Here is a 27,839-nt window from a genome sequence, read left to right on the forward strand (position 1 = left end):
TGTCTTTCTTGCGGACGCCACCTCTTTAGGGCAGCCGCATGCTTGCCAAAGAATTAAATCCCGAATATTATGTAGCCCCTTATTAAGTATTTCCAAAACAAAAAAAAAAGAAGAAGAAGAAGAAGAAGAAGTGGGGCGGGGCGGAGAGGGGGGACTTCCTTGCCCTTGTTAGTCCTATGCGGTTCCCATCGTAAGATGCTCTGTGGAAGGGAGCCGAGCGGTGGGCAGAGGCGGCGAGTCCCCGATACCGGGCGCCTCACATTTCCCTGGCATTCCCATTTGCTAGTGCGCTGCTGCGGCCGCACGCCTGATTGATATATGACTGCAATGGCTCTTTTCCATTTGACATTCTCTCTCTCTCTCCCTCTCTCTCTCCCTCTCTCTCTCTCTCTCTGTGTCGCTTAAACAACAGTCCTAACTTTTGTGTGTTGCAAATATAAAAGGCAAGCCATGTGACAGAGGGACAGAAGAACAAAAGCAATTGGAAGTAGCACGACCTCTTTCTAGCTCTCAGAAAAGTCTGGGGAGAAAGGAGCTCTGCGTTTCCCCCAAGGTAAGCAGGAAAACAGCGCTGACGGCTTGCCTAGGAAATTACTTCTTTCCAAAGCGAGCGTTTCATCCTCCTCTCAAAGAGACAACCTTTAAATACCACTTAAATTTGCATTAATTGAATTTGCATTAATCTGTAGCGCGCTAGCATTGTGTTTTGTAAATGAACGGGTCTTTGAAGTCGGTGACAGAGCAGGGGAGCCTGGAAGAGAGGCTGGAAAATCTCCTTTGGTTGGACTGAAAGGGATTGGATTTTCAGACTCTGCGTAGTTAGATGGAACTTTGTAATGATTCTTCTATTTGTCCCGGTGAAAGGAGACTGAGAAGCAGCTACTCGCCGACATGGATTCCTGAAGCCCCGGTTATCTTCCCCGCCGCCCTCATCCCTCTTACAATGGGGCACTGTGAACGCGGGCAAGCCTGCGAGTTTAAAAGCGCACTGTTTACTTTTATTACTACTTATGTATGCTGCTGATCTCCTGCCAGGGCTCTGCCGGAGTGCTTAGAATGACTTCAAACAATAGGCAACATTTATTTCTACCTTTCTGTGTCGCGCTTTGCAGGAATCCGGTTCCTTTGCACCTTTCTCCCAACTTGCAAGATCTTCACTTCCATAGATGCGGTCAGGAGCGCCAAGGAGAGAGGAGGATGGGTTTACTATAGGATTTGCATTCCGCAAAAAGTCCGGGGAAATGCATGTTGTTTGCCTTGGCCTTATTGCAAAGGGTTATTTTTAGTGATCGGCTTGTCTCTACAGCTTCACTGATGCTACCTTGCCCAAGAAGTAACTGGGAAAGGATGCTTCCACCAGCCCAGGGACCAGGTCATGTAGGGATGACTCCTGCAAACACCTGAGGAATATTCAGAGGGTTCTTTCAAGCTCCTGAACACAAGTTCTCTCTTTAAATGAACAACTGGGCTGTAGGAGGCCTGGGCATAACTCTTTCTTGGGGGACGGGAAGTTTGTGTACAGAATGTTAATGACTCTGAACGCCCTGTAACTGAGGCTCATTGTCAGGGAGGAGCTGAGATAAACCTGCTTGAAAAAAGGTAACCTCCCTTCTCTGCTGAGATTCAGGTGCAGGAAAGGAAGCTCTTTGGCAAGAGGGGAGTCCCTCCTTCTATGCTTGGAAACTGTCATGAATAGCAGATCCGAATGCTGTGAAGCATGTCTCTTTTCATTTATACTAGTGTTTTTTAATTACAAGGAGCTGGCATTGGCAAACTGCTTCAACACCTAAATTAAATGCCAGGTGCATTTGCAAATGTAGAGATGTCTAAAATGCAGAGTTGGCCATAGGTGTCTACCAAATACCTACCATGGGGACTGCCGGATGCTTCTCAGTTGTGTGTTTAGATCAAATGCAAATATCTGCCTATTTTCTTCTCATCTGTCTGGCTTCTGAAAGTAAACTTTAGCATCCGAGTGGCCAATCTTTATCGTGGAGCAGGAACATGTTTTCTGGGGAAACTCGTGTGATTTTCTCTAATAACTAGCGAACAAGCATTGTTGAATGAAAATCTGGCATTTGAATGAGCTAATTTACAGCTTTGAGAGAGTCATTATTTATTCGAGAAAGTCTGAGAAGATACCATGGATCTATTGCTATACAATTTTAAACTACTGCTGTTAACAAAGCATTTAGCCAAATCAAAACAATTCTTTTTAAACTATTATTCAGACTACAATATGTGAGTGTCTGAGCACAAAACACAATGTTTTGCATCGTTTACTTTCGCGTACGTTGGGTTCGGGTAGAAGCAGAGCTGGCTGAAGCCTTCTAGATGACCATGTACCATCAGCTGACAGCCACAGATGGAAACACGTCTGTGGAGTTTTCAATCTTAATTCGAGTCCCAGTGACACTGTCAAGGGGAAAATAAATCATTTTTCAATACATTTAACAATTTCCAACTCATTTATTTTCCTCAGCCCTTGAAAAATGTGGTGAATTTCTCAGAATTATAGCCACCAGTGGTGGCCAGCAATTTTTACTGTATTTTGAGAACTTACAATTCAAGACCTATTTTTCTTATTGGTTAATTATTCATGCCATCATTCTTTTAATGTTATGCCAGTCCTGATGGATGCAAAGGTGAATGAGACACTGTCTCATGCCCTAATTCTCAGTCTCTATGCTATTTCCAGTTAGATTTTGGAACTGACATGGATTTGGCCAGTGGGCAAACTGGTTAATGAGTTCCTTGTTAGAAAGAACCATTTCACATATCTTCTGGTACCCAGATTTACTAGAAATGATGGTCATATATTGGTCGGTTTTCTTTCTATTTATGATAAAGGGGTTCCCCTTAGGCCTTTATCATTGGATCCCGGGGACACGTCACTCACAGCTAGCACAACCCAGATCTTTCCCTCCTGGCTAGGAGAAGCCTGGCAAAAGGGCAGTTTATCCTCTCTCGGCTCTCTTGAGCCCCCTTTGGAAAGGACCACGTGCTGTCTGTATCAGGGACAGCTATGAGTCACCTACTCAGTGGCTTACATCAGGGCTGCTTGATGAATCACTGAATTAGAAACACACCCGGAGGAAGATGTAGCCAGTATCTCCCCCCACTTAGTTGTCCCACTCCCAGGGTCGAAACCAATGACCTCTGGGCCTGGCCTAAATTCCAGAGGCCCCTGGGAACAAGTTGCTGGAAGTGCTTGCCCAAACCCAGGTCTCCATCAGAGCCACTAACAATGTTGCTTTCAAATAATCCGATCTTTTGTTTCTGACACCAGTAGGTTACTGGGGGTGGGGTGGGCGGGACCCTGAAGGCAGCATCACCAGAGTCCTTGATTTGGTCCTTATCAGCAGATAATCCCCTGTGGTTGGATTAAGATGCCTCTGACTCCCTGGGGTGGGGGGGGGGGAGGGGGGCTGACTCACCCTAGCCAGCCCTCAACTTCTTGGCCAGCGGCCTTCAAGCTCATTCTCACCTCTTCCCATGACAGTCAACTAAGGCAACTTTGTCCAGGCCCCCTGGCTGAGCCAGTGGGAGCAGGAGGGATGGGGCGGCAGGTGGCAGGACAGAGAGAGGAGGGAAGCTGGGCCATGGGAGGGTGGGTGAGCCCCAAGGCCCAGATTGCTGCAGCCTGCCCTGGCTGTGATCAGCTGTCATTTCCTCTTCGTGTATGACACTGTGGAACATATTAAAATTTCTCTGGGATGGTATGTTTGGAATTCCTCTGATGCCCCACCTCACCAACTTACCCGGACAATAAAAGCAAGGTTGTAAGCCTTTGAACAGCTGGCAGGCTATATATTTCCCCTCTTTCTTTCGCATAATCTAGTTCAGAAAAGAATCCAGCTAGACTGGCAGTGCCATGTCTGGGTACTAGTTTCCTGCAAGTCCTTCCTCCACCACCGCCTCCCGCCCTCCCTGGAATCTTCCTGGGTGGCATGTGGCTTTTCTTCGCTTTTGCTCTCCACCACTCCCACCCCGCCCCCTATTCCCCTCGCCTGAGCTCCTTCCATTGTGAGCTCGCTCTTTGCTCAGTCTGTTTAGCAGACAGCCTGGGTCCTGTCCCATCCGAGGCCAACAGCCCATGAGGTCTCCCCATATCCATAGTATTCCCAGGATGTCATTCTTGGCAGCAGCTCTGCTGGGCTGATGGGATTGGGGGTCTTTTTGGAGCACCCCGAGCCTGAGCCCATTCGCAGAGAGGAGCAGCCTCATGGCTCAGGCTGCCCTTTAGGCTTCTGAGAGAAGGGCTGGAGTGACCCGGGCTGGCAGGGACCGGCATACCATCACAGTGACCCGCACATCTCCAGCAAAGGGCCGGGGGTGGGAGTGCTATGGGAACGCCTGAATGCACTTCGGCCTACATTAAGAGAAATGTGGTTATTCTCTGTTTCAGGGAGAGAGACAAGTGACTTGAAACAAAGCTCCCTGGATCCTTGGACCTGGACCCGCCCCCTTGCTCTGTCCTTCCCACATCCTTCCCTTACCAAGGAAAAAGGACAGACAGGACTTTTAATTTGGCTAGTGTGGGGCTGAATGTCTTTAGGAAACCCATTTTGTGAAAGAGAGAGGGGAGAAATGGTTCCTGGGTTGAGCTGAACTAAAAATGCATGGGGCTGTGGAGGTGGGGAGGACTTCTATTTTTCTCTCTTTAAACAGCAGAACAACAGATCAGTTTATGAGTTGCAAATAGAACGACTGGACTTCTCAATTAGGCATTCCCATTTAAGAGCCTGTGTAACCCCCTAGGTGCAGCATCCTTAAAAGATGCTACTAATGTCCTCAGGACCAGAAGGTATTAAGGAGCACTCTACAGTGCAGCTTCCTATTCCTTTTCTTTTCCTGGGGGCTTTGGTAGTCTTTTCCGAATTAGCTAAAGTTCATTAAAAGACCCAAAAGGAAAAATTGAACACAGCTGAATTAAAATGAGTCTTTTTTTTCCTGTTAGCTTGACAAGAAGGAAAAAAAAAGAAGGAAAAGAAAAGAAGGAGAAGAAAGAACCAACTCCCCTCTGTTGCCACTTCTTGGGTTTTAATATGAATTATTCCATACAAGTCCCTAGGCTAGAGAATCTATTTAAAGACGCCTGGCAGCATGAAGAGAGAGGGTAAAAATACAACCACTCTTTTGTCCATCAAAGGTTTTCTTTGGGAGGACATTAAGAGCCTTCCTATTTTCCTGTCTGCCCCTACCAGTGGCAACATTCCAGCTGGTAGTACCCACTCCTCACCCTTCAAATCAGCAACCATAAACTTCTACGTTGGCATCCAGGAAAAAAACAAAGGGTGGGGAATCCTGCCGAAAGCCCAGTGCATATGCAGCTGGGTGGGAGTAGCTGGTACTTCAGCGAGTGCTGGCTTGGCCACGCAGGTTGCATGTGGCAAATTCACACACCCACATACTGGAGTTTTTAAGGAAGATTGTCCCATAGCATGCTTTCTGATGCAAGCTGCTCTCACATCTGCAAAGCTTTTCTCTTGTGTGTCTGGCAATAATTTCCTTGGTACCATCCATCCTTCCTGTCTTCCTCATCAGAGGGTCTCAGTGTCTGATGGGTGAGACTATACTGCTGAGAATCACGCCTCCCCCCTTACCAGAGCCATTTTCAGTCATTAGAATGTAACTCCCTGGATGGGGGTTCACAGTCTGGGACAACCACTTTCTTGTTAGAAAGACTGCTGATTCAGAAATGCAAAGAATGGGTAGCTTTAGGAGGCAATATATCCCTCGTGCTTAGAATCAGGAATTCATCCAATCAGAGTGCATTTTGCCCTCATGTCCAAATCTGTACATGAACATGGTCTATAGCTTTAAACTCAGTTCTTTAAGATTTCCAGTAGATATGTTTTTCTTTGTTTTTTCTACAAAAGCTAAGAATCTTTTCATACCATGTTCTCTCTTCCAAAGCCTGGCTCAATCCCAACTTTTTCTTTTAAGCTATGATCCAACTGATTGCCATATCCTTTAAAAATGAAAGGGCAACAGGTTAATACATTCAAGAAAGTTGATGAGTTGTCAGAAAATGCTCAGGGGTGACCCTTCTGTCGTGCCACCCACCAACAATAGCCCTAAAGATGGATTCTCCTCTCATTCTTTCATCAATAGGGAATAAAGATAGGAAAAGAGTAGGCCACGGGAGAAGTTAAAAAAAAGAAGGAGAAAGGATTATTTTTGATGCTCAAAATCTGCTACTGGAGATTTTAAGACAGCATAATTTCAGAAAGGGAAGCTTCCCTTAATTTCACCTATCCCCTGCCAGGAATAAGGACTTGAACTCTGAAGTTGCCTTCTTTACTTGTCATTAGAAAAAGAAGTCAACTCTTCAGGTGAAAAAAAAATTCCCCTTGCTTAAATCTAAGTAAAATGATGTAGGCACACACATTCCTAATATGGATGTGATGAGTCAAAGAAATTCAGTTCTTAATCAAGGTCAATTTTTCTTTAATGCTCAAGGCAGTATTTAAGGGCTTGATACATTTCTGTGACTTCCTCCTAGTTATGGGAAATGACTTCTTTTCAGAATTAGAATTTTTCTTTTGAAGTTTGAAATCTAAAGGGAGCAGAATAGAAGTGTCACATGGGGGCTGGCAATCAAGAGACATAACCAAAGTGTGTGTGGTTTAAGCAAAGCAAAACACAAACAGAAAACCAAAAGGCCAATAAGTTCAGAGCGATTAGTGATAGAGGGAAACACATTTTTAATATTTATTTATTTATTTATTTGGCTGCACAGGAGTCTTAGTTGTGGCATGCAGGATCTTTAGTTGCAGCATGTGGGATCTGGTTCCCTGACCAGGGATCAAACCCTGGCACCCTGCATTGGGAGCACAGAGTCTTAGTCACTGGACTGTCAGGGAAGTCCTGGGAAACACATTTTTATGTGATTGACTTATGTTTTGTTTGTTTTTCACTTTGAAAAAATTGGTATTGGAGTATAGTTGATTTACAATGTTGTGTTAGTTTTAGGTGAAGAGCAAAGTGAATTAATTATATGTGGGTATGTGGTGGGGGCTGGCTTCCGTGGTGGCTCAGATGGTAAAGAATCTGTTGGCAATGCAGGAGACCCGGGTTTGATCCTTGGGTTAGAAAGATCCCCTGGAGAAGGAAATGGCTACCCACTCCAGTGTTCTTGCCTGGAAAATCCCATGGAGGAGGAGCCTGGCGGGCTACAGTCCATGGGGCCGCAAAGATTTGGACACGACTGAGTGACTACACTTTCACTTTCACATGTGTGTGTGTGTGTATCCATTCTTTTTCAGATTCTTCTCTCATATAGTTTATTACAGAATACTGAGTAGAGTTCTCTGGGCTTTAACCTTGCCCCTTTGACATGAATCTTTGTCTGCAAGTGTTGCTTCCAGATTGCCACAGGAGGGGGATTCAGTATTCAAGTCCCATCACTAGGCAGAAAAGGCAAATTGGATGGGGAATGGAAATACTGAGTTGCTCTATTGTTTATGCCCAATTTCTAACTAAGGGCTCTACAGCTGTTAGGTGAGATCACTACCCACCATTCCAGAATGCTGTTGTGGGTGAGGAGATGCAAATGCAGCTTTGGAAATACTTTGCTGGACACTTTGAAGAAACGCCAACATACTCATTTGGCTCCAGGGTGAACAGGAGCTTGTACCCTGAGCTAACATTGATTATCCCTCTTTTCCTGAGGCCATAGCACAGCCAGTGGTCGAGTGGCAGAGAAAGTATCAAATTACATCAGCATAGGGGGTCCCCAGAACACCTGGGAACCTTTTCTTTTCTACGGGGAGAGTGCACATTCACATTTTGATGAGACAGAGTGCCCTGTGCTGGGTATCTCAGAACTCCTCTCAGAACTTCCTTCCAAAGGGTCTTACACAAGGTGAGTGGTGGAGTATGTGAAAACCCCTTCCTGGGAGAGAGTGGGTGAAATGAAGGAAACCATCCCCTTCTAGAATTTTGCTATCTGAAATCACTGAAAGGGCAGTGACAGATTTGAAACATAAAAATCATGCTTCCTCCATCTCTCCTGTTACTTCTTCTGTGGCTTCCTCTCTCCCTATTATTGATGAAAGAATGGAAGCGGGTTCCATGTTTAGGGCTATTGTTGATTTTTGGCACTGCAAAAAGGCCACCCCTATACCTTTTCTGATAGCTTATCACCATATCAGTCACAGCTTTTAGTGGAGTGGATTTACAGAAATAATCCAAACCTCCAGAGGAGAAGCCTTCAACTGTATCCTACTTCTTGATACATGGGTAATCACACTTGGTCATTTCCAATTTATGCAAGCTTTGTCCTCTAAAAGTCAGTTATGTCAACCCTTAAGAACTCAGAATGAGTCTTTGTATAGAAACTATAGAAGACTACAGAAGCCCAGCGTAGGATCCAAAACCCATACTCAATGGACAACTCTTTTAGTACAACTCCCAGCCAGGAAGGGCTTCCCTGGTGGCTCAGATGGTAAAAGAATCTGCCTGCAATCCAGGAGACCTGGGTTTGATCGCTGGGTGGGGAAGATTCCCTGGAGAAGGGAATGGCTACTCACTCCAGTATTCTTGTCTGGAGAATTCCATGCACAGAGGAGCCTGGCAGGCTACAGTCCATGAGGTCCCAAAGAGTTGGACACGACTCAGTGACTAACACTAACTAATGCCCAACCTAGAGCTTCAGTAACCCTAGCACAATGTTTCCATAGATGCTTTACCAAGCAGAGTGCCTTGCTCTTGACCACATTTACAGAAAAGAAAGTTCTTCTAGCCAATCTTCCTCTTCTATCCCGAACCAGAGCATCACAAATGGCCCCACTAGGGCATGAAGATCTGTGGCTCAATCCATTAGGAATAAGGGTCATTTATAGGAAAGGTGTAAGAAGGTTGAACTCAGCCTGTATCATCAACATCCTCAATTGAAAGAAGTTTAATTTTACTATGATTGACTACTATTAGTCTTTCTCTTCTCCTCATTTGGTGAAGACTAGAAAGAAACACTTCAAATTTTAGGACAGCTTTAAGAGAAATAAGAACTGGTTAAGTATCTTCATTAACTGCTTCCTATTATTAACAACATGTTATTAATTTATAAATCATAGTACATTCAAACACCAAGTCAACTGATTATTAAGGGCTATTTTTATTTCTGGGCACCAATATGGCCTCATCAAGAGTCAAAATCTTATAGTTGGACCTTCAAATTTTGGCTTAGGCCCCACAGTAGAAAATTTTTGGACTTTTCTGTGATAATTAACTTCTTGAGTAAGAAAAGAACTTTTTCTGTAGTATTTCTTTGGGGACCATGTAGCCCCAAAGCAGACATGTACTCTGAGAAGCTTGGGTAGAGTCAGAGAATGTTAGAAACAGATAGAACCATAGAAATATCTAGACCAATCTGTTCTTTTTGTGGATTAGAAAACTGAGTCCCAGAGAAGGCAACTGACTTGCTCAAGATTACACAGCCAGTGACAGGATAGTAGGTAGGGCTCAGAGTTTTTAGCTCTTCAACATAGCCTTCCTTCTGCCAGAGCAGACAACAGTAGACTGCCCTTCGGGTTTCAGAAGGTTGTAGAATAGTTATCTAATATTTCTGATAAATGAATGTAAGACACTGGGTTGTAGGACACAGGCTAGAAATAGGTTTGGGGAGGAAGAGATGAAAACTGTAGATAGGTGGGAGTTTGGATCATAGTGAGTGGTTCCTCTGGATTTCCTGAAAAATCAGGATTTGAAGTTTCAGTCAGGTTCTAGGTCCAGTCCTCCCACACCAGTCCTGCCCCAGACAGTAAAACTATTCCATCCAAGAACACACACACAGGTGGCGCCACTTGACAGTTGGTCAGAAATTACTTCTATTCCCAGTCCTTCTTTTTCACATCCCTCTTTATCTTAGCCTTTGATTTATTGTTTCCTTCTTGGGCTCTATTTCTTGTTCCCTTTTGCTTGTTCTATCTCTTTTCTTCCTCACCATCACCCCTGAGTTTGGCCATGTCTGCCTGGAGAAGGAAATGGCAACCCACTCCAGTATTCTTGCCTGGGAGATCCCATGGACAGAGGAATGTGGCAGGATGCGGTGCAGGAGTCACAGAGAGTTGGACATGACTGAGCGACTGAGCACACCTTGTAATGCAGGCTGGGAGAAAAGAGGCTCTCCGAGACTAGAGAGCTGTTGTTTAATCCCAAGGATGTCATCTTTCTCCTAAAATGATTCTGTGGGGGCAAGCATTGCCTCCCATGCTCTGCCACCTCTAGGTGTAGAACAGACACCACGCTTGAGATGCCAGGGGCAGGAGCTGCTCCCTCCCCACTGACCTTGTGGCTGCCCCTCCTTGGAGATACCTGGGGCGGGCAGGCTGGAGGGCTGCCTTTGGATGAGCCCAGGCTTGACCTCTTCGTTGCTACTGATGTCCTGTCTGATAGGAATAATATACAAAACCATTCATTGAGCACATGGGATGCTTTATAAAATCCAGCCTGCTGTTTTCAGTTTATAAATTAAGTGCCTTGGGAAGAGCATCTGACTTATTCTCCAAAGCATCTCGTTGACTAGATCCAATTGGAATTCTTTGAGTTCCTGGGAAGGGGCTACTTAGCACTTCACACTCTCTGATGAGACTTTGAGTTTTTGTTTTTCTAATTCCAATGTGAAGTGTTATCTAGTGGCAAGCTTTCTTCCACTTTTAAATCTCTAATTTTGTGTGTGTGCAATTCCTTTGAGAGAGGCTCTGTGTTCTGCCATCTTTACCTTACTCATGCCTGAGATGATTGTTTTAAGTGATAGTAAACATCGAATAATTCCGTCTGGCACACTGACATCATTCCAAAGTCATTAGATTTCATCTGCTTAACTTGATCTTCTTAGGAATGATGCAACGAATGTTGCATATGAATTAGATGTTAAGCAAGTTCATCAGCATGTCCGAAAAGATTACCCAGAAAGACTATAGGCCAAGACTCTTTGCTTGTGGATGCAGTGAGCTGGAAGAAGGAACTAGAATAGGACCTATTTTTCTTCCTGACCCTTAAGTCTCCTCTGCTAGAGCAAAAGGAAACTCATAGTAGCTGTTCAGTGTGAATATGTGTTAAATGTGTATTTGTAGAAAGAAGCTGCAGGAGGTAAAACCTGCATGTATTATACTGAAAAACAGTCCAGGGGGGAAATATGGATGCTGAGTACCACCCTCCCTTGTCTGGCAAGCAGGGCAAGAATAAGGCCACTAGGCACATGCCACTTGTCTTAGCTGATTGCTGGAATAACTTGTGTGAAACCAGCACTTTATCCTTTGCCAGGGAGAAGGTCAGCCCAAGAGTGAGTTGATCTGTGGATACAACACCATCTCTCACCCAGGAGGCTGGGCCTGCTGTAAGCTCTGCTATATTATTTCGCTGAGGGTGACAGGTGGGGAAATCTGGGCACCAGTTGTTCTTTTCCACTGGTATCATTTGGAGGGTAGCTCCAAAGTCGGGCACGCCAGCCTACGTGCCTCTCCTGCTGGCAGAAGCTCCACATTGGAGCTATTAGAATGTGGGCTCTGTATATTGGCCAAGTTCATGTCTCAGAGACTGTATCCGGAGCACAGAGCAACCCAGGTCTACTGAGTTCAATGAGATAGTCACTTTCTCACTCAATCCATCACTGGCTGGGCTGAGGTTCTAAGTCTTCATTGGCAGCACTTGATTTTTATGCTACATGGCTTTAATAAAATTAAAGTAAGTTAGAATTAATTTAATTTTGAGAAAAATAACAGAGGCTCCTACAAGACAGACATAGATACCCCTAGGCTGCCATCAAAGGGGGAATCTCATCTCGAGTGATGTATATCTCCTTCATTCCTGATTTTCCTCTTCGCGAGTGCTTCCCAGAGCACTCTGTACACCCTCATCTGTGCACATCCAGACCAACACAATGTTAAGGCAACTTGACTTAATTAGAATCACTCTTTTCTTGAGCATTCTGCTTACTTCTTCTTCAACACAGCAGTGTTTGTTCATTCAATTTGAACACAAGGCATAAATCCAAGTGTTCTGTTGCAAGGATTAGACTTTCACACTCCAAGGGTTCTGTGAGTTCTGTGGCATATTTACACTGTTGCTTGCATTCTCATGTCAGAGTTTAATATAACAACTGAACAAAAAGTATCATGCTTTATGAGAGTGTTGAAATGAAAACATCTATTTCTTATTAATGGTGAAGCAATATTTCTTCTGTCATTCTTTTATACTTTATTACTAGTTCTCAGCTCAGCTTATTATCTTTAAAGAGAAAATCAAATAATAGAGTTACATTTTGTATGACTTTAACTAGCTCTTTATCAGTATAAATGTCATAACATTTGCTTACAAAATTATTTTATTCACTTTTTGGGGGAAAAAAAATTAACTATGCTTGCAATTCAGAATGTTACTACTAGGTGGCAGTAGTGCACAAGAACAAACTGGTCCACTGGGAAACCTACTTAACTGAGACCATGCTTCTAAGGAACAAAAGTTTAATATTATTAAAACGCTCAAAGTGGCACAAACATCAAACATCCATTAACTTCATTACTATTTCTAAGCCAAGATTTGATTTGAAAAGAGAAAGTATTATTTTTTAAATGAAATTTTGGATAGGTAATATATTTGCAAGTTCAGACATCTACAAATTTAAAAAAAGATATATAGCAAAAAGTCTTTTTCCCAGGCCTGTCCTCCAACTCCACACGTAACTAACTGTATAGTTTCTTGAGTATCCTTTCAGAGCTTCTCTATGTAAATACAAATTAACATAAATATATATTCTTATCCCTCTTTGTTTTAACACAAATCAGTAGAGTTTCCGCATTCCTCTTTATAGAGGTACATAGTATTTGATTGTATGAATGTTATATTTAACCAGCCCCCTACTAATGGAAATTTTGTGCTGTTTCCAGTTTTATGCTATGACAACCAATGCTGTAGTGAATAACCATATGCTTGTGTGATCTCACATGTAGGAGAGTTCTCCAAAGTGAAATTGCTGGTCTAAATTATATACATTTTTGGCTTAACAAATATTGCCAAATTGGCTTCTATAGAATTTGCACCAATTTTTACTGTACTGTCTCCAAAATAGGCTTGTTTTCTCATAGCCTTGCCAATAGAATACATAATTAGACTTTGGGATTTTTATAAATATGACTGGTTGAACAAAGTATCTCAAAGTACTTTAATTTTCATTTCTCTTATATAAGTGAGGGTGCCCATCTTCTATATTTAAGGACCTGTTATACTTTCTTTTCTGTGGAGTAAATGTAAAATGCCAACACATACCACCATGCATGCACACAATTTTATAGGATTTTGTTGTCGATGTCGTCGCTTGTTTTTACCATCATGCTATGCATGCTTTTCTTTCATTTGCTTTGCTCATTTAACCATACCTCCTGGCCATGGCTCTGAAAAGAAGTTGGCAGTGGAAAGGGAAGGTCAGGACTAGAATGTCTGCTTTTCCCCTTCATCCCTTTGCCATTGATTCCTAGGGGAAATATCTGTAGACCAGAGTGGTGAAAGGAGAAGTCCAATAAATTCTCTTTCTGAGACTAATTAAGGCTTCAAAGAGACAGATAACCACTTGGGAAAATATAGTCATATTGAAACTCAGGAAATGGTCAGTAATACCTCAGCCTCTTGACATGGAACTGAAGAAAGCTCTGGCTCTTTGAGCTGAAGTCTTGCTGACTTTCAGTGTAACATGCAGAGGAAAACCTAGAATATGCAGCTGAAAAGAAAGCAAAAATGTTCTTCTGCATCTTTTGCTGATTTGGAGCTTTAGGTTCAGGTTTGATCAATTTTGGTGAGATGTTACCATTAGCATGCACATAAAGGAAAGTGGTGCAAAGTTGCATGCAAATATGGTGTCCTGAACTTTAGGATTATTCTCTACATATGAAGATGGGGGCAAATGAATCCATAAGTATCTAAAATGTTGGCATTTTTGATCAAGAGGGGGCTGCAGATGCCATTTTCCTCAACTCCTATATAGATGAGGAAACCAGGGCTGAAACAGTTCAAATGATCCTGTACATGATCCCCAGCTAATGAATGGCAGTGCTAGAATCCAGGTGAGTCCCCTCATTACTGTTCCCTGCCCTTCCTGCAATTTATAGGGCTTCCCTGAAACACACGTGCACAAGTTTTGCCATTGTCAAGGATGCTCCACTCTGAAATAGCCCTCTGTCACATACCCTTTTCCATCTGGGATTCCACCGTCCCACACTCACAAGACAGCTAAACTGAGGTTAAGGGGGTCTGGGGCCACTCTGTTAGAGCAAGAGTAACCAACTTATATGGACTAAACCTTCATCTTATCAATACTTTGCCATGTTTATTCAGACTGTTCGTGAGTAGGAAGGTTAAAAAAATGTTGTACTATAAAGCAAAATATTCAAACTTTTATCTGAAATACCTTTGAAAGCTTCTCTGAAGCTTTAATTATTGTGTTCCTTTTGTTTTTGATGTAATGTCAAGTCCTCCAATTTTCCTAAATGGTTTAAAATATTTCTGATGCTCTCTGTCTTCTGGTGTGATAATGCTGGCCATGCCTTGGGGGTGGGGTTACTGAGGTGATTTGAGCAGACTATGGACCAGAGTCCTTTGTCCAAGAGGTATATGCTTTTAAAAAAGAGGCAAATTTCAGGTACGGCATGATCCCACTTTAATGACAAGTCTCTGCTCCAACAAACACTTACTTTTTCAAATTATACCATGTGCTTGGGCTACAAAGGCTCTTCAGAAATGTGTGAGTCTGTTGGCAACTATACATGTGTTGCCTTAACTACACTGGCGAGCAGTTAGCATAATGTGTATTTCCGATGCAGCTTATCATTGATGCTGGGTGGCACAGAGCTTCACACAAAAACAGGATGAGCCCAGAGTCCAGAAGTGGAAAACTAGGTGGATGGGTGGGTTAGATTTGGACATGGAAAATGTGCTTCCTTCCCGTGGGACATGCCCTGTGTTTGTTACTGCTGACCTGCCTCCTCTCTAGCCCTGGAAGCTGACATGGACATCGAAGCTTACTGAGATACTAAATAGACCCCTCTTGCCCCCACCAGCCAGGAATAAGAATGAGACCACTCAACTGAGTTATGCTATGGCCAGAACCATAGTTAATCTTGACTATGGGTTCAAACTATCCTTGTTCCTTGGAACATGGACTCCAGTGATCAGAGTCAACATGTACTTTCATTAAACCATTGTGTCCACCTTCAAATGATTTTAAATATATACCATAAGCTATGGGGGAAGCCGTATGAAATGGCTGAGAGCTTATGAGAATGACACTCTAGAAACCAATATTCTCAACTCATAAATGACATGGAAAAAATTCTACTCAATACCTCCAGGTTTCCATTAGTTTTTCTGGGTAACTGTTTCTGGGGAAAATAATTTCTGCTTTCATTACAGTTGTGCAGCAGATACAGTGATGATGGACCGCAAGTGCAAAGAGTAAGACGAAACTCCGGCATACAAAGGACAATGACAAGCAGAAAGCTCCAACCAGATCCTGCCCTTTCTTTGAAAGGAACTGGAGCCTAGGAGGTGAAGGCATTTCCAATTTTTAGTCCTCTGCCTCCCTCTGCTGTTCTTCTTGAGAAGTTTTCCCTTACAACAATGAGAAATCATGTACTAGCTGCATCCTTTTCTATGCTCTCCCTGTTGGCGTTAATGGGAGATACAGACAGCAAAACAGAGAGCTCATTCATGATGGACTCTGATCCTCAACGCTGCATGAGGCACCACTATGTTGATTCTATCAGTCACCCGCTGTACAAGTGTAGCTCCAAGGTAAGACCAAGATCTCTGTGAGAGTGTCCTTACTCCCAGAAACAGGAGAGAAGGCCTATTATAACAAGAGATGGGGAACTATATGGCTGACCCACAGGGATTGCCGCAGAATCATGCTTTTAGGGTTTCCCACCATGCTTTCAACTGTTTGTTGTCAACAAAGCTGCCTAACTGACCATGTACATACTCAGCTACCTTCACTCTATTCAGACTGCTCAAAGTCAATAAGAAAGGCTGGAAGCTTCCACAATTAAGTTGATGCTAGGCTCAAGGTGGGAGGGGCATGTTTTATCCTTGGCTGTGAAATTGATGAGCAGTGGTATCCTTGCTCAAGAAAGAAAAGCAGTGTCTACATGTTATCGTAACTCCTATCTCCACCAGCAATGAAGAGGAAGGGAATACAATCAATATGATTGTGCATTGGAACATACTTCTTGGTGGGTTCTTCAAATAGTTTCCAGGTCCATGTCTTTCTCTTACTGCTGTGTTTATGTTAAAATGAATTCAAAAGAAAAATGGCCTTTTGATAAGGTATTATTTTACCTTGATTATACAAGTCATTCTTGTTTGGTGCAGGTTTTATATATATATATATATTTTTTTTTGCACAGGCAAAAATGATGTCTCAGTGTTGAGACATATGAAGCATATGAAGTAATACCATGCTTAAACATCACCAAGAGTGGCCAGCCACATGGACCACCCAGAAGGGAGGCACACAGTAGGGAAAAATAGACTCAGAAGGAGACTTCTCACAACTGTCACTGCCCCCAGTCACATGAATGAAATTTGCCCACATTTGGTAAATAAGAATTTGTTTAGCCCAACCTCAGAGATTTTCATTTCCAACCCTGAGACTAAAACCACTTAAATATTCTCATATGGCATGCATTTTTTTAATTACCAGTATAATTAAGAAGTTTTGGTAATATCAACCACTAAAATTGAGACCATATAAGTTAATGGCTCTCCTCTCCATTTAAAAACATTACGACTTCTGTCTCCTGTTAAAATTTCCATAGCGTCTCTGAGTATAGCTCAGTGATGATGGCTTGTTTTAGTTTAGAGAGATCAGAATTTGGATTAACTCACTTCAACCAAAGCTTCTTATTTGTACTTGTTGAACTTAAAAAAAAAAAGTAGTAAATAGATAAACTTGAAATTTTGCAAGCCTGCAATTCCTTCTTAGGAAAGATTATAAAACAAATTGAGAAAAAACAATAGGACATGTTCTCACAGTTGTGATTGCTGAGAAGCTGTAGGCCTGAGGTGAGATGGACTAGAGCAATTACTCATTTCTCCTCCACTCCCCCTACAGAGAGCACTAGTACTTCGTGTTTCTTATTCCATGGATGACTTCTCTCTCCTGAGTTGTCCTCTATAATCATGATTCTTTTTAAAAAAGAAAACAAAATCAGGGACTTCCGTGATGGTCCAGTGGTTAAGACTCTGCACTCTGACTGCAAGGGGCACAGGTTTGATCCCTGGTGGGGGCACTAAAAGATCCCACGTGTTGCAAGATGAGGCCAAAAATAAGTTAAAAAGAGAGGAAATAAAATTATTTCGAAGAAAGTGTTCACTTGATGATAGGAAAGAACAGGAAAATTGAAGCATTTCTAAAAACTAAAGAACAAGCTGAGATTTGATGAAATGATGGTGGAGTGGCTTAGCAATTATTACATTAGTTAAGGAAAGGTCAAAGAAGAGATAGCCTTAACTCGAACCCAACAAACTCATGGTGCTTGAGCATGAGTCCTAGAAACAGACTTTAGTCCACCTTTGTTCACCTCTGTTTCTTCCAGAATACCATGATAAATAGCGCAAAATTGTGATTGTAGAAAAATGTTTGTAATTTCATGGGAACAATCTGTTTTCAAACATAACAAACTATCCCTAATATAGCAATAGTTTTATGTAAATGGTGCTTGCAATTATAAACCTTGCTTCTTTGGCCATAAAATATGCCTGGCAGAATCTCAACTACTCAGACCTTCTCTGGATTAAATTTTCTCTATGTATCCAGGAATAAAAATTGCTTTTCATTTTGAGATATTCTATAAGTCTTAATTCTCACAGACTCAGGATAGTTTATCTGGTGTCTGGTCTTTGGAAGACAGATAAAGGGGAGCTTTTTGATGCATGCTCAGGGAAGAAAGAACATATGCTTAAAATTTTAAAATGTGTCAGGCACCTCATACTCTATGATCTAATCATTGCTGACAAACCTGTGATGGAAGGCTTTATCATCCCATTTTACTGGTAAGGAAAGCTGAAACCTGAAAGAAGTATTAAGTAGATTGGTCAATGTCAGTTAGCTCAGGATTGGCAATGTCTGCCTTGGAGTGTTCATCTATCAATTCATCTTTCATTCGATTCATTCGTTTTTCATCTGGCTCTTCCTGTTTTGGAGGGATGCAAATAGAATGTAAAAGCCACTATTTTTTTATTATTTAAAAAAATTTATTGAAGTATAGCTGATTTACATTGCTGTGCTAATTTCTTCTGTACAGAAAAGTGACTCAGTTTTACATATATATTGAGATATATATATATATATGTATGTATATATATATTCTTGTTCATATTCTTTTCCATTATGGTTTGTCACAGGATATTGAATATAGCTCCCTGTGCTATACAGTAGGACTTTGTTGTTTATCTGTTCTATATATAATAGTTTGCCTCTGCTAATGCCAAACTCCCATTCTTTCTCTCCCCACCACTTCTCCCCCTTGGCAATCACAAATCTGTTCTCTATATCTGAGTCTGTTTCTATTTTGTAGATATGCTGATTGATACCGTATTTTAGATTGCACATATAAATGATATAATATGGTATTTGTCTTTTTCTTTCTGATTTACTTCACTTAGTAAGGTAATCTCTAGATCCATCCATGTTGCTGCAAGTGGGAGCTGGTATTTAGAAGTCTAGGTTCAACTTTTGGTCTGCTGAAAATAATGATTTACACTCAACAATATCTGTAGAAAAATAAAAATAGTAGGGAAAGCTTTTCTGGGAGCCTTCCATGAGGCTGTTTCCCCTCACTCTGAACTTGCAGCTGGCCAGCCCTGGAGGCCTGTCACCTATCTCCTAGCAATTTTGGAAAGGGCTGACGGAGTCAAGCAGAAAGGACCAGCCACCATGGTCCACGATGGAGGTCAGTGTGGCCACAGGTTATGATACGCCTGCTGACTTTCAGTAACACCTTCTAAGATTTGCTGCAAAAGATTCAGGGAGTGGCAGCTTCATTGACAATCTTCCCTGGAATTTTTAGTAAAGGTGGTTGAGCAAACAAGTAAGGGGTCAGAGGTTAGTGGAAATGAGTTATCTGGGGAATCTTCAAGGGAACTGAGGCATCCCAGGCTTTGAAGTGAGAGAGACCTGGTTTTAAATTCTAGCTCCTTAGTTTGTAAAATTCCAGCTTCACACCCACTAAGGGTGACTTAGGGGCAAGTGAAAGCATTCTTTGGTGCCTCAATTTCTTCCTATGTGAAGCTAATGCTGTCTTCCAAAAAGTATGGGTCTGGGTATTGGTGGTAATATTTGTAATGCATCCAGCTTAATATCTGGCATTTTATAGACATTAATAAATGATAGTGTGATCTTGATGAAGTTTTAAACTGGACAGGTGTTTAGACTCACTTTTCTATTTCAGTCACCGCTGAAACCTCAATAAGTATTGGGATCTCCTACAGCCTTAAAGGATTAGGAAAATGAAGCTCACTGCAGTTCTTGTTAAACGCGGAGACCTGGTGGGGGTGGGGAAGCGCATAGAGGGGCAAAGTAAATGTAAGCCACTGTACTGGGTGCTGAAAGGGAGGATCAAAGTCACAAGGGAATGGATCGGATCGAGCCATCTGACCTCCCTTCTCAGGTGAGTGGAGGAAGGAGGGCTTGGAAGGGTGTGTTCTGGATTCGGGCCAGAGAGAGGTGTTCAGGAATCAAGGCTGGGAAAGCGAGTCCACAGGACAGGGCTGTGAAGTCTGAGCTGGGTGAGGAACAGGAGATGGCGGCCCCAAGCCAGGAGTGGGGAAGAAAGGCGGATGGTTGTGTGAACTCTGAAGGGCCACAGGAGCAAGCAGGCAGCGGCCAAAGGGGAAGAAGGAGGAGGATTCAGGGGACAAAGCCTGGGGCAATTCCCTAAGGAAAGGGGACCTGTGATGCCCAGGCTGAGCCTCAAGCTTGAGAAGGGGCGATTAGGATCCCTGAGCCATTTCCTAGTGCTGCCCATGAAGCCCACCACGTGGTAGGAGAAATGAGGGGAATGGGGGATATTGAGTTTATAACACAATTGCCTACTGGATGGATATGGCTTGATTTTTTTTTTAAAAAAAAGGAACAAATTTATACTGTGGTGGGTAGTTGAGGCACAAAAGTTAAAAGAAAACACAGGCTACATTTTTGCCCTCATCATGCTTACAATTAAAGCGGGGAGAGAGGAAAAGGAAGCATTTGGTGTGCAGAAGTCTCTTCATGTCAGTTTGAGCTATAACCGGAGAGAAGGGACCAGGTTCTAGCTGGAATTCACCAAGTTTCCACCCGCCCTATGAGAGCTCACCCCACCACCCACAACTACTTCCTCCCCCTGGATGCTATTTTGTGGATGCTCTAAACCTGGCATGGACCCTTCGGAGGTTGCCCTGGGTCTCTGGAGATGAGCTGAATAGTCATTTATCAATGATGCTGGTGAGGTGAGGAAGGGGAGAAGCAGAGGTGAGTCACGTTCCTGAGGAGAAAGCGGCATGCTTCAAGGGGTGCCACGGAATAAGGGATGTTCACTGCTGAGAAAACGCAAACAATTTTTCTCACTCGATTGAGCTAAAATAGCCAAAACCCTATTCTGATAGTGAAGGATGGAACAGGTGGGTCTTTATTCTGATAGTGATGGAGACCATGACCTGCACCAGGAATTCATGGGGTCTCCACATGACGGGAAAAGAAAGTGGCTTTGGAGAGGGTGAGTCTTTCAACAGGGGTGATGAAAACCATCTGTGTTTGGGTTTTCTTCCACGCAGAAGACGCTTGTGTATTGCAGCAAAAGACATAACTATCTAAGAACTATGGTAGGTCACCAGAGAGAGTGGGAGCCTGAGGTATCTGACTGCAATCCTTGGGCTGGACCCAGGAATCACAGCTGGCTACAACCCTCACAATGTAGCCTGAACTTGTTCATGACCAACTAGCATCTTATGCTAGAAACTCGAGAGCTTGAAAGGCTGACTTTCATGCCCTGACAGTATAGCACCGCAGTTGGGAGAGAGAGCTCAGGAATCACGGGGTCTTGGTTCAGAATCTTGGCCCTCCATTGTACAGCTGTGTGACTTCAGGCAGATGACTTATCCTCTGCCTTTGAATTTCTTAATTTGTAAAGTGGGGAGAGTTTACCTTTTGAAATGGTTGTTAAGTGTTAAGTTGCCTGTGAAGGGCTTGGCACAGTGCCTGGAGCCTAGTAAATGCTCAATACATGTTATATATCATCATCATTATTATTCTTTTATAACTACCCAAGGACCTTCTGTTGCTCTTAGCCTCAGCACATGGAAATCAGATTAGAACATGAAAAAGTCTATCCTTGAGCAAATACTCTGAACCCAGCAGCTCTGTTTGTGTTAAAAGGAACTAGATTTCACATCCAGCCAGAGCCAAGTGATTCCAAGGTTGGGGAGATACAATGAGGCTGCTGGAGAAGTTGCCTAACTTCCTAGTATCAAGCCATAAGATAGCAAAAATTGAACCTGACCAAAAGCAGATACTATGTACCTGTCACACACACACACAAAAACATCCCCCTCCCACCGCAAGCTGTGAAAAATCAATAGAAATTTGTATGAGCAATAACCACCTATTGAATCCACTCCTATAGGGGTGCAGCTCCATGTGGTTTCTTTGTCCAAAAATGTTCATTTCTTGATTTGATAATGGAGCAATGTGTATGGTTTCCATTAAGAGTAGTTAAGTGCACTGCAAAATGCAGAGGAATTAATAAAATACAGCCAAGTCACCCATGTATGAGGAATGTGCTTGAGCATAAGCTGGGGACCAATGTGTTTTGGCAGGTAAACTGATGCTTGAAGGTGTCAAAGGTCTATTGAACTGAAGGATGGATTGGTGACCAGTTAGAGGGTGTGTGGTATCATCCAATGAATTGCTGGGAGGTTGTGGGAGTCCTTGAATCACTGGGGAATGGAGCTGGGCGAGAGACTTGACAGTGGAGGAGATATTATTTAGGACTGACATTGTTCTTAGAAGATTCAGCTGTGCTTAAGATTGGAGATAGTGATGATGGGTCCCAAGAAGCCTGTACATAAGAAAAAGGTCAGACTCGTGTGGTTATATGGTTAGGGCTCCATATCGTATGCAGGTCAAAGTAGATAAGAGTAAGGGGTGGGTTGGCTCATGCCTCAGGAAAGCATCTTAATATTAGTAGGCATGATATTACAGTGCCTTAGACTAGGGGTTTGGTTTTAGACAGATCTGGATTTGATTTCAGCTCTGCCTTTTACCGGATAGGTGAGTCTGGGGAATTTATTTAAACTCGCTAAAGCCTCAGTCTCCTTGTCTGTAATAATGATACAGATAATAATAGTACCTTTCACAGAAGATTGTTATGAGAATTAAATGAAATAACATGTTGTAAGCACTCGATAAATGTTAGCTGCCATCATTGGTGGTGTGTGCATGCTCAGTGGTGTCCATTTCCTTGAGACTCCATGGGTTCTTCTGTCCATGGGATTTTCTAGTCAAGAAAACTGGAGCAAATTGCCATTTCCTTCTCCAGGGGAATCTTCCTGATCCAGGGATGGAACCAGCCTCTCTTACATCTCCATGTCTCATTTGGCTATGACACACCATATGTCTTTGCCCTTCTGAATGAAGTCTGCTGGCACAGCTTAGCTCTATCCATCCAGACTGAAACTGAATCTCGAAAGACTCCATTTGTGGAGGTGATCCTTTGAAGAACTCTTCATCTGCCTAATAGATGATCCACATTAGAGATGAGCAATTTTAACATTACTCCAAAGTGAGATGTGAAGGAACTATTCCCATGTACTATCAAGGGTGAGAAGAGACTGGGAAGACCTTGAATTCTTTCTCTCATTAGATGGATGGAGTGGGCACCAATAACTGGCATGTGTGATATAGACTTGTGGCATAGTCTCTCAAAACCAGTTTCAGATTATGTCTGCTTTCCTTGTCAATGTGAAGAGCAGGCAGGATAGAATCGAAGCTTTAGTACAATCAAAATGACTTACAGCTGCCATTTTTTCCCTGCCTCTGTGACCTTTCGGAGAAAATAAATCAGTAGGTCTAGTCCAAAACACCCTTCACCAAACCCTGCTAGTTTCATATTCTCTTGTTGGTTGCTAAGAGATTATTGAATTCACCCCAGCATCTTTTCAGATATTGATGTTAATGAGTTCTAATTACCAGAAGTCATCTTTTCCTTTTGGAAAGATGGGCAGGCCATTTCCTTCTTTTAATTCTTGGGCATTAAATTCTGTCCTATAGGATGATATTAGAGATAATAACTGATGAGTTTTCAATAATAACTGCTAATTCTTAAAATACCATGAGATAAATGTCAAGTAGTTTCATGCATATTTATGGATTGTTTAATCTTTTATTTGAATAGTTCCACTTTTTATGTTCTTGTGGGTTCTGGAAGTATAGGGAAACTTTTTTTCCATCACTTAATATGAAATTCACCAAGCAAGACCCTCCCACATAAACATAGACCAATAATCTCAGGTTTCCACCACCTTCTGTGCCTCAATATATAATGTTCTATAGCTTAATGAATCAAGCTACCCACCCTACTCCCACTATGACTGCCACTCCCAGGATACCATTTATGTATGGTACACATAAATGAATCTCTGCTCCATCCTTTTAATCTGTATGCAAAAATATAAGGTTTGTGCTTATATCCACTGTTTGCCGGAAAACTTTGGTAGCTTGCATCAGATTCTTAAAGGGTCTGTTTACTAAAGACACATTAAGAGCCCCTCTATGGTGAAACAGATCACCAGCCCAGGTTGGATGCATGAGACAAGTGCTTGGGCCTGGTGCAATGGGAAGACCCAGAGGGATCCGGTAGAGAGGGAGGTGGGAGGGGGGATCGGGATGGGGAATACATGTAAATCCATGGCTGATTCATGTCAATGTATGACAAAAACCACTATAATATTGTAAAGTAATTAGCCTCCAACTAATAAAAATAAATGAAAAAAAGAAAAAAAAGAACATAGGGCTTCCCAGGTAGCTCAAATGGTAAAGAATCTGCCTGCAATGTGGGAGACCCAGGTTCGATCCCTGGGTAGGGAAGATCCCTTGGAGAAGGGCATGGCAACCCACTCCGGTATCCCTGCCTGGTAAATTCCATGGACAGAGGAGCCTGGTGGGCTACAGTCCATGGGGTCACAAAGAGTCAGACACAACTGAGTGACTAACACTTTCACTTTCATAAAGAACACACAGCCTCTGCTACTTAAACTTAAGCTTTATTATCGCCCTAGCCTACCTTTGGAAATGGAGATAGTCAGAATGAATGCATCCTAATATCTGCCTTAAATGACTCTGAAAATGCAATTGCACATAATCTTAGTCTCCTTCAGCATATATGCCCAAAAGTGTGATTCCAGGTCTCAAAACATCCCCTGTTTCTATTTCACTCTCTTGTTTCAAGTTGTAGTGCCCAGAATAGTTCTTCCTAAGCATCATTAGGTTATTCTCTTTTTCTTCTTCAGAAACCATATTCTTTTTTCTTTAGTAATTTCCTGTAGATAGCAAATTTCTTTTCTTTTTCTGTAGTCATTCTTTATTTACTCCTGATTACAATTTGGAATGACGTTCTACATTTTGAGACTGATGGAACTGGCATGGAGCCAATGGTAAACTATCACCTGTCAGTAGAAATTTCTTTGGTTTTTATTTGCACATCATGGTGGTGGGCTGTGTCCAGTGGTACTAAACCCCCAGCACACCTTCAGAATCACCTAAAGAGCTTGGAAAACCATGAAAGTCTGGGCTCAACTCCAGAGGATTTACATTCACTTGGCCTGAGATGGGGCCTGAGTGTTGACATTTTAGAAGCAAATTTGCAGCAATGTAGAGATGGTTGGATAGCATCACCAATTCAATGGACCTGAACCTGGGCAAACCCTGGGAGATAGTGAGGGACAGGGAGGCCTGGCGTGCTGCAGTCCATGGGGTCTCACAGAGTCGGACATGACTTAGCAATTGAACAACAACCACAGGTGATGCTATCATACTTTATATTTTCGTGTATAATGACAGATACAGATTCTTTTTCACTTAGGTTGGGAAATTTCATTGAATAGCGGCTGAAAGGCCAGTTTCAATTGGGAAAATTCATTTATATCTGTGGTAAACTTTATTTTGATGAAAAGTTGCATTAGCATTTTACCACCAGATGAAAAACAATGAGGATCTTTTAAAAATTAATGTATTTAAAATGAAGCAAAAAGCATATATATATCAGGCTTTGTTTTGAATGAATCTTTCCCCCAAGTCCTTAATGTAAAGATCTTGTGTTATAACTTTTAAAGCCATAATGGTAAGAGTGCTAAACTGTGGACATAAAAGTAGGTGTGTAAATATTTTTACACTGGTCTCTTCCAGCAGGAACTCATCCAGCCAGCAGTGTTAGGGCCTTTTAAAGGATGCTTTGGGACTTGGCTAAGATTTTGGCTTCCCCGTGGGTAACTGGGATTGCCAGGTGGCACTAGTGGTAAAGAACCCGCCTGCCAATGCAGGAGACATAAGAGATGCAGGTTCAATCCCTGGGTCCGGAAGATCTCCTGCAGGAGGGCATGGCAATCCACTCCAGTATTCTTGCCTGGAGAATCCCATGGACAGAGGAGCCTGGCAGGCTATAGTCCATAGAGTTGCAAAGAGTCTGACACGATGGAAGTGACTTAGCATCTACGCATGTGGGGTAACCACTTCTTTTCTCTCCCCAGATGGTACTCCTGGCCCGGTGTGAGGGACACTGCAGCCAGGCGTCACGGTCTGAGCCCTTGGTCTCCTTCAGCACTGTCCTCAAGCAGCCCTTCCGCTCCTCCTGTCACTGCTGCCGGCCCCAGACGTCCAAGCTGAAGGCACTGCGGCTGCGCTGCTCAGGGGGCATGCGACTCACGGCTACCTACCGGTACATCCTCTCCTGTCACTGTGAGGAGTGCAGCTCCTGAGGCCTGCTGTTGAGTGGCTTCTGGATGGGACAGACCCTCCCTCTTGCTGAGGCAGTTCAACCAGCCAGGGAAGGACTGGCAAGGGAAGAGTTAAGGCAAAAAAAAAAAAAATATGTAGCAATTCCCACGGGATTCTGGGATTCTGCATATTCCAGTAATAAAGAGTCTACATGCTTGTTGACAGAGATACTCTGGGAACTTGTTTTCCATTCCCATCTCCTTTCCTTGGTACAATTTCTTTTGGTTCCTTTTCAGATTCGGGCATTTCCCCCTTTGGTGCTGAATGGCATCTGGGCTTCCAACAATTCAGCATTGGTGGGAAAAGTGGGCTCCCAGGCAAGAGTGGGTCAGGCTGTCACAGTTTTAGTATTAATGACGGAAGCATTTGCTTTGGAAAGCAGGAGAGCCCAATTCTTTCTGGGACATCCTCTGGTTTTTTTTTTTTTTTTTTTTGAAGTCTCATCATTGGGTCTAAGGTTGCCCTTGCTGCTAAATATTACCAATTTCAAATTCCGGGCACCAAGCATGTGGATATGTTTAGCCAGGTTCATTCATAGCCAGCTAACTGATGTTAAAATCACTAACAAGCAGATTCTCCTATGTGATGCTGGAAGTCGTGATAACCATCATTATTATTCAGAAGTGACTTTGGGAAAGTAAAAGTGGCATAAGGAATTTGTCACCTTGAAGCTCTCTCAGATAAATTATGGTAACGTGTAGTAAGAGAGCAGACTTTTAAAGACCTGCACAAATATGGATCCTGCACTGACTTTGAAAAAGGCATATATGTACTAGTGGCATGGAAAATGCTCTATACTCATGCATGCAAATTAGACAACCAAGTACAAATATCTTTGTGGGTGTGCTATAGCTTTAGCCATGTCGTGGGCGTCATTCTCTCATATCCACTTGTCCATGGGAAGCTTGCTGCCAAAAATGGTGGCCTGGCTCACCTTCTTAATATTTGGTTCAAATAGATTTTGGTCCTTGAGGCTCAAAATTGGAGTTATTCCCATGTTTTGAAATAAAAAGAGAGTATCTTCAAAATCATGACGGTGTAAGGATTGTTTTTTCCTACTCAACTACTAGGACACATCCCCTATGGTGTGTGAGGGGGATCCAGGAATAGAGGGAGATAGGGTTTCAGAAGATACTGGGTGGGGGCATTTGTTTGAAAATCAATGTACTAGGGTAGTGGGGGCTTATGAAATGTGGCTTTTAGTCTCAGAATCTAGCTTATTGAATGGGCACAAAATCTGGTGCATCTCTTAGGCACTATTCTCAGAAGAAAATAAGTATCCATAAATGAAGTCTGAAGAACCAGAAGGAGAACAAATAGTTCACAGACAATGGTTTCTGTGCCATTCTGTGCCCATTCATCCAGGGCCAATGGTACTTAGGAGCATTGCAAGAATACTCAGGGTGCTGGCATAGTGCTGTGTCCACTTTAAGCATCTCAACACTAACCCAGGCTGGCAACTCAGTTTCCAAGCCAACTGTGACACCTTGCTGTCTTGTTTCACCAGAGGTGATGGTGCATCCCACTGTTAGTACAGTTAACACATGAATTACTTTTCCAGTAGTGATGATGGTTTTGTACATTCTTTGGCATAACTTTCACACGTTTTTAAGAAAGCCAGCAGGGTTAAATTTATATTTGTGGCTTTGGAACAGAATGAGACTAATACTATTAAACCTTGACCTTGATCTTAACCTTCATGGTGACAGAGCCAGCTAGTCCACTAAATTGGAGGTTTTCCTCATTCTGAAGGCAAATGTGAAGTGGTAATTTGGACCATTATAGAAGGGAAATTTTGTCATGAAAAAAATTAAATTTA

The 27,839-nt window shown here is 42.7% G+C and overlaps 1 protein-coding gene across 1 annotated transcript; it reads left to right on the plus strand.

Annotated features, from left to right (window-relative positions):
• Positions 1-277: 277 nt before the first annotated feature.
• NDP (norrin cystine knot growth factor NDP) lies at positions 278-27,045 on the plus strand. Its single transcript, XM_061136318.1, has 3 exons — positions 278-553; positions 15,409-15,789; positions 25,774-27,045. The coding sequence occupies exons 2-3, from the start codon at positions 15,616-15,618 to the stop codon at positions 25,999-26,001; spliced, it is 402 nt and encodes a 133-aa protein (XP_060992301.1). The 5' UTR covers positions 278-553; positions 15,409-15,615; the 3' UTR covers positions 26,002-27,045.
• Positions 27,046-27,839: the final 794 nt, after the last annotated feature.

This window comes from Dama dama, chromosome X (assembly GCF_033118175.1).
Source record: "Dama dama isolate Ldn47 chromosome X, ASM3311817v1, whole genome shotgun sequence".
NCBI lineage: Eukaryota > Metazoa > Chordata > Mammalia > Artiodactyla > Cervidae > Dama > Dama dama.